Source organism: Eucalyptus grandis, chromosome 9 (assembly GCF_016545825.1).
Source record: "Eucalyptus grandis isolate ANBG69807.140 chromosome 9, ASM1654582v1, whole genome shotgun sequence".
Taxonomy (NCBI): Eukaryota; Viridiplantae; Streptophyta; class Magnoliopsida; order Myrtales; family Myrtaceae; genus Eucalyptus; species Eucalyptus grandis.
Genome location: NC_052620.1, coordinates 35,608,198 through 35,626,568, shown reverse-complemented (window position 1 = coordinate 35,626,568; position 18,371 = coordinate 35,608,198). Strand labels below are relative to the sequence as shown.

The window sequence follows — 18,371 nt, the reverse complement described above, 5'->3', positions numbered from 1 at the left end:
TGACGGAGGGAGAGAGAAAGGAAAATCTTAATTTAAGTGTTTAATTGAAATTTTTAAGTGACAGAAATATCGATATATTTTCACTCAATTCAACTTCAACCAAAAAAAATTTCGTGGTCTTGGAGACAAATATTTCCATGGTCGCTCTTCTTATCTACTCATTGGTGGCGAGCGAGGTGCATATCATTTATAATAATCCCTAAATTTTCATTAGTAATCACTATTTGAAAAGTATCAAGATATAATAATAATAATTTTTCCTGGCGAGAAATTATTTTATTACTAACTTCGGATCTTGTCAGAAAAGGACTTGATCCAACCCAGCCAAGTCCGGCCCAGGAATCGCACCCCGACCCGACCCGGACCGACCCGCTCGTCAGCCTTGCTTTTTGGCTTTGCAGAAATTTCCGTTACGCGGTGGCGCCAAGTGCCAACGTGCTTCTCAGCCACCCCGCCCATGCGTCCCTCGTTCCGCTCATCTTCTTCCTCCCCGCCGATCACCTCTTCTCCTTCTCCTTCTCCTTCTCCTTCTCCTTCTTGGCCGGCCTCATTTCGGCGCTTCCGCTTCGTTCGGGACTCCGTCGGAGCTCGCTTCCCGGACGGCGCGCGTCTCTGCCGCGGTAGTTGTCGCCCTTCCGTTTCAACCTGCGACCATCGCGTCGAGTCATTCGCTGTCGTTTGCTTTATCCTTTCGCTTGGCAACTTGCAGTTCTAAACATCGGATCGTCTGCATGCTCGTGCGCTCGATGGTGCCGTTTCGTGTCGCCGCTATGTTCTTTCTCGCAATGCATTCCATGTCTCTGTTGCATCCGCTCGAAAGTGCGGGTGCAGTTGAAATCGGTGCCCCGAGTGAATTCGCATCGAGTTGTTCGATCTAAAATTACGAGATCATGATATTGTTTAACTGCTAGAGTGGAATCTTAGTGTCATTTTACCAGTTTTCGATTGCACTCGGGTCAAAGTTCTGTGCTTTTGCCCTGGGATCCATGCCTGCTTGAACGCTCCACTGATGACGAGCTTCTGATCGAGCTTCTGTTGATTTATCCGCAGAAGAACAGAACTGCCCAAGACTTGATAATGCGTTTTCTTTCCTAAGGGAGCACGGGAGGAGGTTGAGACCTGGAAAAGGCCTTCATGGCGCTGCTGGATCTTTTCGTTGTTGCACTAATGCCGGTTTTGAAGGTGCTTCTGATTACTGCTCTCGGTTCTCTCCTGGCAATCGCGCGAGTAGACATACTGGGGGAAGAAGCGCGGAAGTATTTGAATAATGTAAGTTCCGGATTTTCCAACCTTAAGCCGACTATACTTTGGTACTGTTGATGGCATGTCCAGAGTAATTACTTAATTGACTGCAGCAATTTTTATGATCATTGCGATTACAGAAAGGATGGTACCTGGAGAGTGTAGTTCCAGAAATCAAGTTAACGACAAGATTCATGTGATTGATGCTCCTTTGTAGTGTTTCCTTTATTTCGCATCTGTCTGAGTTGTTGATGTAAGGATAACATTAGATGCTTGATACTGTTAGTTTTCATATAGAGATATGTTCTCGTAAAATTACAAGTCATGTCTAGTACAAAAGGTAGAGTGAGCCTTTTGACATGATTTAACCATTGAAATGTCATTCCAAATCTTATGTACAGAATTCCGAACAATTGTTGCCGCCATTCCTTTGGACTCAGCAAGTAAATTCCTTAACTCAAATGCTGTTTTTGTCTTACAGATTGTGTTCTTTGTCTTCAGTCCCGCACTTGTGTTCAGCTGCCTGGCCAAATCTATAACATACAAGAGCATGGCTTCATTGTAAGTTGCACACTACCAGTGTCTTTTTTCCAAATACAAGTTTTGATTAATGGTTTTCCAGGAGTAATTGTCTGCAATTCCATGTAGGTGGTTCATGCCATGCAACATTCTCCTTACGTTCATTGTTGGCTCAGCACTTGGATGGTTGCTCATAAGATTCAGTAGGGCTCCTGATCATCTGCGAGGCCTTGTCTTGGGATGCTGTGCAGCAGGTAAGCTTTTGTCAGATATATGACTTTTACATCAGAATGATCTTTTGTTTGGGCCAATGATCTTTTCTTTGGGCCAGCACAACAAAGAAAATTCATAATACATTATCATAACAATTGGTGCACAACTTGTGAAATAGCACCGACCATGAAATTGGAAAGTATTCGCCAACTAACGGACGCCAACCTCTTGCTTCAGCATTGTCCATTGCTTAGTTTGTCTGTAAAAGAGCGATTTGAAAAGAAAATAAAATGTCATTTCTGAAAAATTCAGACAGAAACCAAACAAAGCTGAAGAAAAGTGAATGAAACTACATATTTTGGTTTATTTCAGTTTGAAATGTTCAGACCAAATTTAGATTATTTAGTTTAAAAATTAAAAAAATCATCTGTGAAGGGTGAAATCCAGTTTAAAAATGCTTAATATGTAAGTAGAAAAGTCTAGTTGTGCAAATGGTAATTAATGTTTTAACAGTCATAGGTTTTGCTCATAGAAATAATAATTATCCATATCAGTTTATCTGAAACTTTTAGTGAAAGAGGATAAAGAAAATAAAAGTGGTTACCCTTGTTTTGAACTTTCTTTTTCCTGTAATGCCATGATATTGGTACAGCGTATATACTGCTTTATAAATGTTCCATTCTCTAGTAATTAATTCCAATGGGACTCTCATTAAACTTATAGCATGCTCTGAACAGGCAATCAGGGGAATATGCTGCTGATTATCATACCAGCAGTTTGCAGAGAAAAAGGCAGTCCATTTGGTGATCCTGAAAGCTGTAATACACATGGAATGACCTTTGCTTCTCTATCATTGGCAGTATGACTGATTAATTTTGTTCTAATCAATATTACTAGTCGTAACAATAATAAGAGGGTTATAGTTCGTTAGTTTCACTATATTATATGAACTAGCATAAGGCACTGTAAATTCTTTCTCATCAGAAACTACTTCAAATTGTAATTTCAGATTGGTGCCATTTACTTGTGGTCATATGTATACAACATAATGCGCATATCTTCAAGTAGGAACAGTCAGGGATCTGAACCTGATGTTTCCATGCCCTGTGTTCACTCTGTTGGAGAAAACAGAAACCCATCAGAAATTCAAAAGTTGGAACTTCTTCCTCTACAACAGTTCTCGTCTGTCGAGGATCATGTTGAAGTTGATGTCTCAACGTATGAGGGAACACAAAAGGTTCCTTCACCTTCTGATTTGCTGCCTTTCTGCAATTGTTAAGTTGCCTATGTCTGAAAAAGACTAGAAATCCTCAGTTGAGATTCTATCTTAGCACACAAGATAGTTGAGCCTCTTTGGTTATTAGGCCATAGTTAACTGCTAGTGGCTAAGTTTTGGTATTGTAATAGAGGACGGTTACAATGAAAATGTTATGGCATAATCCTCCAGCATGTCTTCCAGGCTGGCATTTTGACTACGTTTCACAAGACAATGTAAAGTGAAAATCATTTGTTGTTTGTACCTGCAAGCACTTGTTTTCAGAGAAATTTGATGTTTAGACACTCCTTTAGCTAGAAGAACGGTTAAGCAGCACTAGTTGCAACTAATGAAACCTGCACTTATGGTTGTTTTTTCCTTTGAGTAATGCTGCCTACTGGACTGTGTTTTGAAGAAGTTCATAGCTGTTCAACTGCTGCTTTCTATTTCTTCCAATTTCTCATGGCAGTACAGTAGATGGTGGCAAAGCTCTGACTCTTTTAGGGTTCATAATCAGGTTCTTGTTCCAGCCAAGATAATGATATTTCTGAGAATGGTATGGACAAACATCAACCCAAGAACGCTATTTGCACCTTCAACTATTGGAGCGGTATGCTATTTGTCTGTATTGTTGAAATATCCATGCTTCGTAGATAGTAGATGATGAGAGGGATATAATTACATAAATCAAAGACCAAATGCAAGTCAGGGTCACTTAATTAAATTTCAGACAACCTTGTGGAGATCTTGCTAGAAGTTTCTCGCTATTACTGGGCAATGAATATCCATTAAATGGTATTACCTCCCATTGCTCCCAACAATCGATAATCGATTTGATCTTCTAGAGAAATAACCAATAGTTTTGGACTTGGTGAAACATCTTGTGTTCTATAACCATCTTAGGATGATATAGCGATTGAAACTTTATTTTCTCACGCAGCTCATAATAGAGGGTCTTAATGTGAGAGAAGTATGGTGGCAAGAGGGAGAAAAAAAAGCTCATGACGTGCCTATGGTGTTGACTAACAAGGTTTTTATTTCAGATGTGATTTTTCACATAAGAAACTGAATGACGTTATGCATTCTCAATTAATGGAGCTATATTTTGATACTGTTGTTTTCCTTCCCCATTTTCCAAGAGAACATTTACTTTACTTCCGATTTAACACTAGAGACCTCTTTGCAGATTATAGGTTTCATAGTTGGCACTACGCCTCCACTCCGAAAAGCAACTGTAGGTGATAGTGCTCCTCTTCATGTGGTTCTGGATTCGGCATCTCTCTTGGGGTATGTACTATGTATCCTCTCTTGATGGATGTTTCCAATGCTTTTGGTGGTGTATGCTCAGTCTGATGTCATCTATTTGAATATTAGGAATTGCTATATAGGAAGACATGAAATTAGCAACGAATAAAAATTAATGATCTGGAAATTTTTATTAGTGTGCCTTAAGTGATCAAATGCTTACACAGAATTGCTTAATGGCTCCTTGCATCTGTTTTGCATGTATGCTGACTTTTCAGTACGTCAATCCACGGGTCTGACACCCAGGAATCCCAATTTCTTTTTTGTATTATTGACTTGCTTTACTGTGGTAAATTGAAGAAATGTTATTTCTAAGCCAAAGTTGCTTTGTGTTCTCATTTTGACAAGGATAAAATAACCTGCCACTACCTTAAAACTGTTAACAAACTTTGCTTCTCTGTTTGTCTGTAATGGTGTCAGACCAGTGTGAACCATTGTGATAGAATTGGTCGAGATGTTTGACTGAATAAGCATATTCGCAGTCCTGTATTGACTTACCATTCTTTGAAGAAAACACTGTGATCGATCATTCAAAAGTTCGCAGCAGGTGCAGGATATGATAATACAGACTGGAGTCTCAAATTACCTTGATTGCTCAGCCCTCCTGTTCAGGGAAAAACCAAGGGATTTGCATCCCTTCAGCTATCGAATTCTAGCAAATACATTTATCTCCACGGGTGGTTTTCTCATATGTAGTCCTTGTTTGCCTCCAGTAATGCAGCCATTCCAAGTGTCACATTAATACTGGGAGCTAATCTTCTCAGAGGTAGACGCTTCTATTATCCAAATTGTTGTCACTTCTCTACTATCTGGTTCTCTTTTTTCGTATTTGGAAGTTAAAGCGGTATATATTTGGGGTCTAGGTCTCAAAGGATCAAGTATACATCCGCCAGTCATCATTGGGATCTTAGCAGTTCGGTACATTGCCTTGCCATTGCTGGGCATGATGATTGTTCGAGGGGCAGTTTATTTGGGTTTGGTGCAATCAGATCCCTTGTATCAGTTCGTTCTTCTACTTCAGTTTGCGCTGCCTCCAGCCATGAATATAGGTAAGGATGACAATTCACCGTTTAACATTGACCTCATCATCCTTTTGTTTCTCAAACTTGCGGCGAACACCTTGTAGAAGGAAATAGTAAGCAAATTGCCAATTCTTTTAAGGTTGTTTTAATGACGATTTTTTAAGTTTCACATATAAGTATGACAGTGTCGGTAGAACAAGAAAACATGCCTTTATCCTTATCAAACAATGCTCTTGCTTCTGTGAGCAAACTGGGAGAAAGTATGAGGAAGAGAGGAATGAGACAGAGGAAAACAATGCTCCGTCCGCTATGTGGACGATTTCCTTCCTAAGTAGTGATCATTTTTTGGTTATGCACCTTCAATTTCAGCGCCAATCTTGATTTTTTGTACCATAGAATTAGTTAAAACCATCTCATCTAAACAGACTCATTATTCTCGATCGCCAGGAACAATAACCCAATTATTCGGAGCTGTTGAGGCGGAATGTTCTGTCATAATGCTGTGGACTTACGTTGTAGCAGCAGTTTCATTAACACTTTGGTCAGCACTCTTTATGTGGCTTGTGTCATAAGAATAGTTCTTTTGTTCGGCCGATATTTTTTGTCATGTACAATGATGCTTGGCAAGTAAGAGAACAATGATAAGAAGAAACATCACCTTACACAAGATCAAGATTCATACCAAGATTTCTCCTGCGGTAACCCGAAGACCCTCAATTCTCATCCGGACACAGAGTAAGTATTCTCGTCCGAGATCGTAGAGTTCCTCAGTTTTGGCATGGTTTTAGGATAGAACGAAGATGAATAATTTCCAAGAAGTAGAAAGCACCATTTTCGGTTTGAGTGTACTGCCCTGACTGTGAACTTCTCTCGACGGAACGTCGGGCCATCACGTTTTGAGCGTTAGCTGCGGATTCTGCTGTTCCGTCTGAAAAGAAGAATTTTCTTTTCTTTTTACATTGATAGAATTTTGAAAGAATTGATAAATGTCAAAAATGTTATTAATAAAAAATTTTACCCGTTATTTGGATTTTTGGTAACTTTTTGATTACTCACTGTCAATTACAAAACTTATTTTCTTAAAACTTTATTTTCTTAAATTTATCTTTTATATTTCAAATTTAATTTATCAAATTTTATATAAATTTATCAATATTTTATGTGAACGCATTACTAATTATTTTAGATTACTTTATCAATTGCTTTTAGAATACAAATTTTCGTTTGAGCTACATTGATTTGATTGTTTTGATTTATCAACTTTCATCATCATTCACCAACTTCTTATGTTCTTACAAACGCTTTGAATTTATTCACACTAGTAGGAATTTACAAACTTTTATTTACATGACTCATCGGCTTTCTCTCATTTGGTTATTTGAAAGTTTTAATTTTACCAACTTAAAAACCATTGTCAAGAGATGAATTCATGAGAAGAAAGAGAGGGACTGCCTTTGCGTCTTCCAATAGTGCAGTTTTATCTTATATTGCTATAATGAGCATACACCAAGCATCCTTCAAGCGGGGCTTTGAAGGATCTTATTCTTATTGACTTTAGTAAATATTCAATGCGGAAAAGTCGGAAACCTTTCTGACTTGCTACGATGACTTGATAAAGCATGAATGCGAAGTGCAATGCCGGTCTGGATCAGCTCAAATAAGTTTCAGCTGGAGATCGGGATACCCAAGTCGCGCTTTGTGCCGCTCGAAGAGATCTCTCATTGCTTCGACGAACCGACCATGAACTTCGTTTACCTGAAATTGAGTGAGATCATCCGACATTATATATGGCGGCTCCTTCAAAATCCGTGACGACTCTGGTGAGGTGTAATGGAGAGAAGCCGGCCTTCAAGAAAACGTAGTGAAACCGGGACTAGTCTACTTGTCCTGGTATGGGCAAAACAGTAGCCAATCTTGCACAAAGTGGTCTCAAATTCTATCCTTCCTCTGGTTTTGAAAATGCTCTGGTCTGCCTTCCTAATGAACAGACTGAACATTACATGATCACGAAGCGAAGTGCGATTACTAGTCATACCTCTTCGACGGTGGGGTTCGGATTTCTCTTGAACTCAATCGGTTTCCCGATCGCTACGTGCATTGGCCGCTGGAAGGGTAAAGGAGTCCTGTGTGGGAGTAGAGAATAATGTCAAAGACAGAGAGGCCAACTGAGGGCACATCCGTTTCCGATAAAACTTACCCAAGGATTCCCCAAAATAAAATCGGGGCGAACTTGATAGCCCTGGAGATCCGCAAGAAAATCCTCCCACTGGGCTTCCACCACTTATAGACGTGCGACTGCATGTATGCCGAACGATTCAGAAAGAGAACTGGAAACGAAGACAGAGGAAAGAAGCTCCCAACAAATTGAAACAGAATGCACAACGTGTAATCACCAGTTGTTGTGCATGCTTGAACAAGGATTGGGAGCACATAAGCATGAAATCATCCAAACAAATGGATACAGAAAACTAACGAAAGCACGATGGAATTCCAAGATGCCAAACATGGAAAAAGAGAACGGGAAAACGTAAAAGGAGAAGGTAAAAATAACAGTACTTGACCAAAGCAGATCACTGGAACTAGAGGCGGCTCGTCTCCATTGCTATGCGAACGAATCCTTTTCTAGCTTTGAGGAATGCAATCTTCAAACAGTGCGAGGCAATGTTAGTTTGAGTCCACTAAGTCGCATCAAAAGCTGAACCGTCAATCATCCTTCCATACTGGTGCACTAGCGGGTCGATGCATGCGCTTCTTATAATTCGCTGTCTCAAATTTTGCTGATTGCGTAAATTGTTCACTCGTTTGGCAGCATATATCTAGTCAGACGGTACATAATCCTAGAACTAGAGGTAGTGCGGGGTTCCTCGAATGTCCTGCCATGCAATTATCTCCTTCCTAAACGTTTGATATCAATGACAAAAGGCGGTAAATTTCAAAGTGTTTATTTCGAGGACATATTTGTACGTTGGTGCAGCGCAGCAATGAATATTCTATGGCAGAGCAACAAAACTTCTCTAAATATGACAACTCAACTCCAGCAATTTTTCATAGCAATTCTCCCTCCCTCCGTCCCTCCCTCCGTCCCTCTCTCTCTCCTCTCTCTCTCTCTCTCTCTCTCTCAAGGTTGTGTTCAATTTTTTCTGTCCCCCCTTCCCAGGAATAGCATGAACACAATGCTATGACAGAGGTGAAAGAGAATCTTTTACGGGGTATGATCCACGTTAGTCCTATTGGGACATGGAAATTGCTGCTATCAGCTATTACTCCATGAGCCAGGACGCGAGGCGCTTAGCAACATGAAACTTGCAGAATCATGCCAACTTTGGTATGAGAAACTGCATAGCTAAAAAAGGAAAAGCTATTTTGAAGACTGAAACCCAAATTATGCATGCAAATTGCAGGCAAGAGATTTCTAAGCAAGTAGCAATCCAAATTAATGAGATAACAATTGAAACTGAAAGATAGAGTTGAGAGGACTTGAACCTCGAAGTCATGCTCCATAAGAAACGTCTCTTGAACGCCACCGGGCACAATGATACAGCTATAACCGGCTTCCGAAAGGGAACTGAAATTTTTCCTTGTTGCTGGTGTGACACCCAACCATGTCCAGATGTGCCTCAGAATCGGTGTGTAGAAGACCTAATAAGTAATTAAGCAGCAGGTATTGAGGGGAGCAGTAAAAGGTTTCGTAAGAACATAGAGTGCATATGACCAAGGATCAGATATTTACCGCAGTACTTGCGAGGACTTTAATCTTGGGGAGAGGCATGAACCCGGTGAAGTCAGTCAGAACAATGACACCAATTAGCAGAACCGAATGTGGTTCATAGCCGAATACTGCAAAGATAAAAGCACTGCAATTTCAGTCGCCCCATTGGAAAAACTAGGAGAAAGAGATTTAGAAGGTCAGATTTAGAAGGTCATCAGGCTGGTTTAGTCGGAAAGGTCTCTGGAAGAAATATCGAACATCAACAGCCTACTATGCGGAGTCGAGAACAGAGCCCTACCATTTTCAAGAAGTAATGCAAAACATCAACCCACAAAGCCAATGAGTCTTTGAAAGCTCTGGATTGCGCACACGGAACGTAGGAGTGCACATATGTTACGATAGAGCGAAACGCAAGACCTCATGCTCAATATAACTAAGAGAAAGTGCACTGGTATAATCCAGCAGACTCTTCATCAGTCAGCTGACATCTCCCTAGGCAGTAGCTAATTCTCTTCTAACAGAGTTTAAGAAACACAAAAGGCCAACTGATTTTCAGTTTCCAAAGAACAAGCTAACTACAATATTGAGGAACGTAATGGAACTGACCATAAGCCTGATTCGGATCAAAGGCTGTCATATCCTCCACGTGCAGAGTCAGTGGAAAATAAGGGCAAGCATGCTTACATATGTACCTGCAGAAAGCAAAATTCCAAACCCACCTTCAAAGCCACGAAACTAGTAATAGCGATAAGTCAACAACACCGCATCATTACAAAGATATCAAACAGAGCGACCGACTGAGAAACCCACCTCGACAACTTTCGCCCAACTTTGCATTGATCATCTATGGGAATCACCACACAAGCCACAAGCGAGCCAACAACTCTGGTCCATCAAAGAACCAGCAAGAAGCGAAACCACGAACAAAAAGCGAATATATTTAAACCCCAAAAAGAAGAAGTAGAAGAAGAAGAGGAGGCGGAGAGACAGAGAGAACTAACAGGAGGGCTTTGGAGAGAGGAAGAAGAGGAGAGACAAGAGGACGAGTATGGCGTCGAAATGAATTGCGCCGAGCCATATCAGCATCGCCGTGACCATGTGCAACGCGTTCGACGATGGGAACTGCTCTCTCCCGTTAAAGACTCGAAATTTCTCGGTCTGCTGTTGAGGATTCATCTCGCTCTCGTCACCCATCATCACTGCAAAAAGATTAGCAGACCACAGAACTATGATTCTCGCTCAAGAGATTGGCTTCCTAGCGTGGTTTCGTGTATTATGATGAATACTTGAGAGGCGGTGTCGCTGGGGTTGATTCATCTGGAGAGGTTATATAGACGGCGTCTCAGGGATGTCCTGGCGAAACACGGTCCTCCACCCTCCATGCACGGTCGCGTAATTACCGAGTAAGCAGGTAACGTCAAGAAGAGACCAGACTTAACAGAGGAGAAAAAGATGAGCTCCGATTATTTTTCCTCTGTAGTCCGTTGTCGCTGTTCACGTCGGAGTACCAAGTGGCCACGACATTCGGTCGAGGAAGCTTGGCTCCTTCTTTTGGACATTAGAGATTCCATTTCGTTTGGCATCTTTATTATTCACTGACGAGAGGACAAGAACTCGATCCCCCCTCTTCCGCTGATCCAGAAAAATCATCGCATCGAACCGACTATATATAGGTCACAGTCCCACAAACAAAGGATAAAGCAAACTAACGTGGGTACTAGATTGAATTTGATGAATGATATAACGGAATCCATGCAAAATCTATATGGACCCACTATTGGAATTTGACTCCGTGACAAAATACCTTTCCTTGAAAGTTTTATTAGAGGGCACATTTTTGTTGTGATTGTGAATGTAATTTGACTCTGTGACGAAATACCTGAAAGTTTTATTAGAGGGCACATTTTTGTTGCGATTGTGAATGTGAAATATTATAGGTAGACAAGGGAATTGACGACTTTACTTTAAACAGAATTGAATGTCCAAAAACTTTGCTGGAAATTGATTGATGATACAGTTGAGAGATGCAATGTTGGAATAAAACTATAACTATAGTATAGAATTTGAAAGATAATTGAAATATAACATGTTTGATTTTTTTGTGTACAAGGCTTCCAATAATTGAACACTAGTATTTATGGTGCCTATCACATAACTGCTCCAGAGCAATCCTTATGCAATTTTAGCCATGTTCAAATATCTTAGTGAATCTCAATGTGATATCCTCATGATGTCACGATCTTATCTGGTGATTTCTCTTTTAAAGTCATGCCTATGTTGGAATCTAATTGATGATGTAGCTGAAAGATGCAATGCCAAAATAAAAATTGAACTATAGAAATTGAAAGATAACATGTTTGTTATTTACGTGCAAGGCTTCCAGTAATTTAATACATTACATAACTATCTAGACAATCTCGATGTCTCCTTTAAAATCGTGCCTAGATCTTTTTGCCTTGCGGAGTTAATTTTATCTCTTAAACACAATCTACAGGACTTTATAGTTCTTTCCACGAGTGATTTCAAATTAGAATATTATAATTATTTCTTCTTGCTTAGATTTTAGGGTGCACTTGGTAACATTTATGTTCTTGAGAATAATTTCTTTTTAGAAATAGTTCTTTTTTTATGTTTATTCCCTAGAACAGTTTCTGAGTAAAATAATGCGTTTAGTAACTATATAAAATTTATATTTCTGGAATAGAAAAAGAATATGAATGCATTTGGTATGACCCACAAGATTTTTGTAATGTATAAATTCTTTTAATTTTTTAATAATTTTTTTGAGATTATTCTTTTTTTTTCCTCTCTTCTTCTTCCTCCTTTAGTCGGTCGCCAAGCGATGGCGGGCAACGGATAGCGACCGACGGCATGCGGGGGGTGGCGGATGACGACGAGGAAGAAGAAGAAAAGAAAAAAGAAGAAGAAAAGAATGAAAAAACTTATTTTTAAAAATTGTTCATAGGAACAAAAAGTTACTTTTTTTCTACTTCTTGTTTCTATTTTAAATCTATTCCCTATCCATTTTTCTATTTTGAAAAATAGAAAAATTAATCGATGTTACTAAACAGATTTTTGCATTTATTCTATTTCAAGGAACAAAAGAACAAAGAAATAAATACGTTGCCATGCAAACCCCTAGTATTTGTTTGGTATTTTTTTTTTTTTTTCAATTAGTCTAGTCCTATCTTATATTTATTTTATAAGTCACTATGTGTGCTATTAGTTATGCGTAGATTGTGAAACTCTACTCCCTCATTCATGCGTTTCCATCCTAGCCCTTGGGGAAGGTAGGGAATCGAACTCCTCATCTTCCCCTTTCCATTTGGGAATGATGGCAAGTAGGGCAACCTCCGGTGGTTTTGTTCAGCACTTCAATTGGTAACTTAGGGCTTATTTGATAACCGACTAAACGGTGGGTGATTCTATTATTTTGTTCTTTGGAATAAAAAGAATAAAAATCCGTTTAATAACTTTTTTGTTTTCGAGAATAGATTTTGAACAAAATTAAGAAATAAAAAAAAAACAACCTTGTTTTATTTATTTATTTTGAGAACAACTCCATAATCAAGTCTATTTTTTTTTTCTTTTTTCTTTTGCCTTTTTTATTCTCATTCTTCCTTTGGCTAGTCATCAGCTTGGTTGAGGCCGTTGACTGGCCAAATGAAGGAGGAGAAAGAAAAAGAAAAAAAAAAAGAAAAAAAGAGAAATATAATAAAATTATTAAAAAATTTAAAAATTCTAATTCACAAAAAGAATTTGAAATCTTACCAAATGCATTTTTATGTCAAGAATAAAATTTTTAATAATGTCACGAAACCATGTCCATTGAACGCCTTCCAAATCGGACCAAAAGTAAACAAAAAGGGAAAGCCTAAAGGCACCATCTTTATAGAGTTGCTTCGTGATAATGGTCTTTATTCGATAATCACAAACACAAAAGCAGAACTGATCCGATGCCACGAGCAAAAGCTAACCTTTTTTCGCAATCCAGTACCATGATCAAAAGAGATCTAATTCTCAGGTGCACGATAGTGCGATGTTTTCTCAAGGGGGAACTCACTAACCCCGATATAAATTTCCCGACTTTGGTTTCACCTTTTTGTTAATTTTATAGGCAGGGCGTGACGTTATCTGTAAGGACAGGAGACAGGCGCATGAGCAAGAGCTTGGAGAGAAAATTTGTCAATCATGGTTGGGCTGCTGTACTAAACAAATATCACAGATTAGCCAGGCTTCTTAAATATAAAGGAACAGAGTTGGAGAAGAAGAACAGCACGTGTTGAAAAACAAGAAACAAAAGAAAGCAGAGGACTTGGCGATGTAGCAAACTACAAAGAGATGATGATCAACGGTGAAGAACTCATGATGAAGACCAGCTTGGATCGACATCAATGAAGGAGACGTCTGAAATGGAGAATGACATGGATCGCCAAGTTATATAAATCCAAAAACTAACATGTGTGCTATAAGGTGTAATCTGTTAGTTGTATTCAGTTTTCCTTATGAACAATATTCAGTTTTCTCTGTCACTAGAAAAAAATACTTCTTCCTCGATAAAAAGGAGGAGTGATATAATAAGAGAAAATGAAGGTAGAGAGATAGAGAGATAAGAGACAGAGGAACAGAGAGATATCCTCCATGGATGCTTTGCATCACAGTATCAAATGGAAGCCTCGAAGGAATGATCAACTGCTGAAGGTTTCAATTCAAGAGATACTAGTAAGATAGAGCAGAGGAGGAAGAACAAAGGATCTATATTCATTGTTGTTGTTTCAGATACTTTGTACTACAATGATACTTTGATACAATGAAATACGAAGCACTTCCAGAATTGGTTACTCTATCCTAGATTCTATTCTTCATCTCCATCTGCATTTGTTCATCTTCATATTTTTCATCTGGTTCTTCATCTTCACATGGTATCAGAGCACATGTTGATTTACTGTATCTGATGGAAAGTTTCATTCAGAAGTTGCTATTCGTGTTAAAATGGAGAATCTGAAGCAACAACAACTTCAAGTCTTACGGTAAAGATATAAGAATTCATCAGTATTACTGATATCTTCTCTCTCAAGCTGAAAGTTTGTGACAATGGCAATAAGAACACCAAAGTATCCTTTTCCAATACATGTGAACATCTCGAATTTTGTCACAATCAAACTTGCTGAATATAACTTTCTGTTGTGGCAAGCTCAGGCCCAAAGAATTCTGAAAAGTCAAGAGCTCTTTGGTTTCATTAATGGTGATATTCTTTCACCTCCTCGAATGCTGCAAAATGATGTTGAAGGCTGTGAATCTGAACTTGTTAATCTTGACTATGCTGACTGGACAAGAATAGATCAGTTGGTATCGTCTTGGATTAGTGGAGCTGTCACTGAGAGTATTTTGAGCCTAATAATTGGTTTAGAGACATCTTTCGAAGTATGGCAGACACTTCTAAAGCGATTTACACAGAAATCAATTGCTAGGGAATTCGAACTTAGAGGGAAACTACAATCCTACCAGAAGCTTGATCAAACTCTCTATGTTTATCTCAGAGAATACAAATCTATATGTGATCAGTTGAATGCAATAGGCAAACCTGTGGATGAAATAACCAAAATTTTTGGTGTGCTGGAAGGTTTAGGCCCTGAATATGAAAATCTTCGAACCACCATATATTGTTTAAAGCCTTAACTTGATTATGATGAGGTTATTGCTCAGCTAGAAAGGTTTGAGTCAAGGATGAAGACTTATTCCAGAAGTCAGTTCAATCCCAATTTGGCCTATTTTGGGCAGAGACAATCTCAGATGTAGCCTAAAGAGAATACTGATGGAGAATATATTTCTCAAACCTCTGGATTTATAGCTCAAAAAGGAAGTTACAGGGGTGGCCGCAATTATGGTTGCGGCAGAGCTGCTAATAATAGAGGTCGAGGATTTAGTTATGTTGAAAGAAATCAAAATAATAGAGGAGATGTCCCAATTCAAGGGCAAGGAGATCAGCATTTCAGACAAAGAAATACCTTCTCTGCAGCTAATCAGGGATTTCGACCCTACGCCACTTACTGTCAAAGGTACCAGAATACCAAATCTTAAGTAAAAATCTGCAGGATGAGAAAGACACAGGCACTGCTAGATTGGAATGCCAAATATGTAAACGACTTGGGCATGATGCTCTTCGTTGCTGGTATCGCTTTGACAACTCTTATCAAGCAGAAGATATTCCAGCAGCATTGACATCAATGCATATTGAAGATCCAAAAGGAAGTGAATGGTACCCTGATACTGGTGCTACAGCCCACATCGGTGCTAATCCTGGTATTCTTCATACCTTTTTTAAATACCAAGGACTTGATACTGTGATGGTAGGAAATGGATTGTGTTTACCCGTTACACATATTAGTAACACCTGTCTAAATACATAAGGTAATACATTACCTCTCAATGATGTTCTAATAGTACCGGAAATAAAGAAGAATCTTCTTTCAGTTTCTAAGCTCACAGATGACTATCTTTGCTCATTTATCTTTGACAAACTTGGTGTGTATGTAAAGGACAACAATACCAAAGTAACAGTCAAGCTCGGAAGGAAGACTAGAGGCCTCTATCAAGTTGATACACAGACTATAGTAGCTTTTTCTACTCAAAGGCAGAAAACTGTGGATGAAGACATATGGCACTAGAGGCTGGCTCATACAAATTCTTAGATAATGAAACATTTGCAACATCAAAAGCCGATTCATTTTAATTCAACCTCTTCGAATGTTTGCAGCAGCTGTCAAATAGCAAAAAGTACAACTCTCTCCTTTTCATTATCAGATTCTACATCGAATTTGCCATTAGAAAAGATTCACTGTGACATTTGGGGACCCTCACCAGTCAATTCATTTAAGAAGTTTAGATACTATGTGATTTTTGTTGATAGTTTCTCACGATATAGCTGGCTATATCCCATGAAGTTGAAGTCTGAGTTCTATGATATCTTTGTTCAATTTAAAAAATTAGTTGAAAAACAATACAATCATCAAATCAAAATCTTCCAAAGTGATGGAGGAGGAGAGTTTGTAAGTAACATATTCCAATGTCATCTGCAGAATTGTGGCATAAAACAACACCTATCATGTCCACACACTCCAGAACAGAATGGGGTTTCAGAGAGAAAACATCGACACATTGTAGAACTGGGATTAGCCATGTTATATCACTCCAAGGTTCCACTGAAATTTTGGGTGGATGCCTTTGTCATAGCAAAGTACATTGTAAATATACTTCCTACACCAAAACTAAAGATGGATACACCCTATAACAAGATTCATAATAGCCAGCCACAGTATGATCATTTGAGGGTGTTTGGTTGTGCATGTTATCCATGCTTAAGACCATACACAAAACACAAATTTGATCCTTGATCCCTTACTTGTGTATTTCTGGGATACAGTGAACTGCATAAAAGGTATCGATGTCTTGTACCTACTGATAATCGCATATATATCAGTAGGCATGTGGTCTTTGATGAAACACTTTTTCCTTTCACAAAGAGGGTGATCAACGAGTATGGACAGTATACACCTTTATATAAACAATGGATTGGAGAAGTTCAATTGCTCGAACCTCCAAGTACTGACACAACAAACAATAGCCCTCTTCATCAGTCAGCAAGCAAAAGTCAGTATCATCCTATTATGGATGGTTATTACAATGATCATCTATATAGTGAACAGATGCCACAAGCTACTTCATTAGCACCAATGCAGAATGACTTCATCACAGAAACACAACCAGTATCTACCTCTCAAGGTGTTGTGGTTCCAAATATCTCTACTGATCATGAGCATCATAATTCCAGTTCTTCATCTTCTCAAAATGCACTACCTACTAATATTAGCCCTGAACTAGAACAACACAATCTTGGCCTATCCTCTTCTCAAAGTAATCATATTGTTCATCATATACAGACTCGATTGAAATCAGGTATTATCAAGCCAAATCCAAAATATGCTTGTTTGGCTGAGTATTGAGTTCCCATGGAACCAAGATCCATTAAGTCAGCATTGGCTGATAAAGCTTGTACAAAGGTAATGCAAGAAGAAATGAGTGCTCGTATGACAATCACACTGACACTGGTTCCAAGAACAAACCAGATGAATGTCGTAGGCTGTAAGTGGGTCTTTAAGACCAAACTGGCACCTGATGGTAGTCTTGATAGGCTAAAGGCTCGACTAGTAGCCAAAGGCTTTCATCAAGAAGCAGGACTTGACTTTACTGAGACTTTCAGCCCTGTTGTGAAACATGCAACAATTCGCATCGTACTGTCCATAGCTCTAATGAAACAATGGCCAATACACCAACTTGATGTGAAAAATGCCTTTCTTCTTGGAGACTTGAATGAAACTGTCTATATGGAACAGCTTCCAGGCTTCATACATCCTAAAAAACCGAGTTATGTCTGTCTACTTCACAAGTCCATTGTTCGACAAGCTCCAAGAGCCTGGTTCGATAAGTTTAGCAACTTTCTTCTTGAAATTGGTTTTTTCTGTAGCACAGCTGATCCCTCCTTATTTGTTCTTCATACTGAGTCACATACAGTATTGTTACTGCTATATGTCGATGACATCATCTTGACAGGTAGCTCACCTCAACTCTTAACCACATTGATTTAGAATCTCAGTCTGCAGTTCCATATGAAGGACCTTGGATATCTTCACTACTTCTTAGGCATTGAAGCCAAACGTACCTCACAGAATTTATTTCTATGCCAAACAAAATATGCTATTGACTTACTTAAACGAGCTCATATGGCAGATTGCAAACCAATCTCAACACCCTTGCCACTTCGATAAGTTCTCATGGCCAATGCTGAAACTCAGCTAACAGATCCTGTTGAGTACAAAAGCTTGGTAGGTGGTCTTCAATACTTAACAATAACTTGACCAGATCTAGCTTTTGCAACAAATCTTCTCTGTCAAAAGATGCAACATCCAACAGTGGCAAACTTTCATCAATTAAAAAGAGTCCTTCGATATGTCAAAGGGACTGTCCACCTTGGATTCTACAAGTCTTTACGGCTTTTCAGGTGCTAACTGGGTAGGATGTCCTACCACTCGACGATCTACTACAGGTT

At 39.0% G+C, this 18,371-nt stretch overlaps 2 protein-coding genes across 2 annotated transcripts; one reads left to right on the top strand and one right to left on the bottom strand.

Annotated features, from left to right (window-relative positions):
- Positions 1-1,069: 1,069 nt before the first annotated feature.
- On the top strand, positions 1,070-6,128 carry LOC104419550 (protein PIN-LIKES 3). The gene is made up of 10 exons (XM_010031243.3): positions 1,070-1,269; positions 1,724-1,803; positions 1,891-2,015; positions 2,712-2,833; positions 2,984-3,211; positions 3,747-3,839; positions 4,416-4,516; positions 5,248-5,300; positions 5,398-5,583; positions 6,004-6,128. The coding sequence occupies exons 1-10, from the start codon at positions 1,135-1,137 to the stop codon at positions 6,126-6,128; spliced, it is 1,248 nt and encodes a 415-aa protein (XP_010029545.2). The 5' UTR covers positions 1,070-1,134.
- Positions 6,129-7,749: 1,621 nt separating this feature from the next.
- LOC104419549 (diacylglycerol O-acyltransferase 2D) lies at positions 7,750-10,915 on the bottom strand. The gene is given in 9 exon segments (XM_039302576.1): positions 7,750-7,851; positions 8,113-8,144; positions 8,147-8,198; positions 9,040-9,195; positions 9,287-9,393; positions 9,872-9,957; positions 10,076-10,150; positions 10,302-10,464; positions 10,774-10,915. Coding segments are annotated over 9 exon segments (915 nt in total).
- Between the last annotated feature and the right edge of the window lie 7,456 nt (positions 10,916-18,371).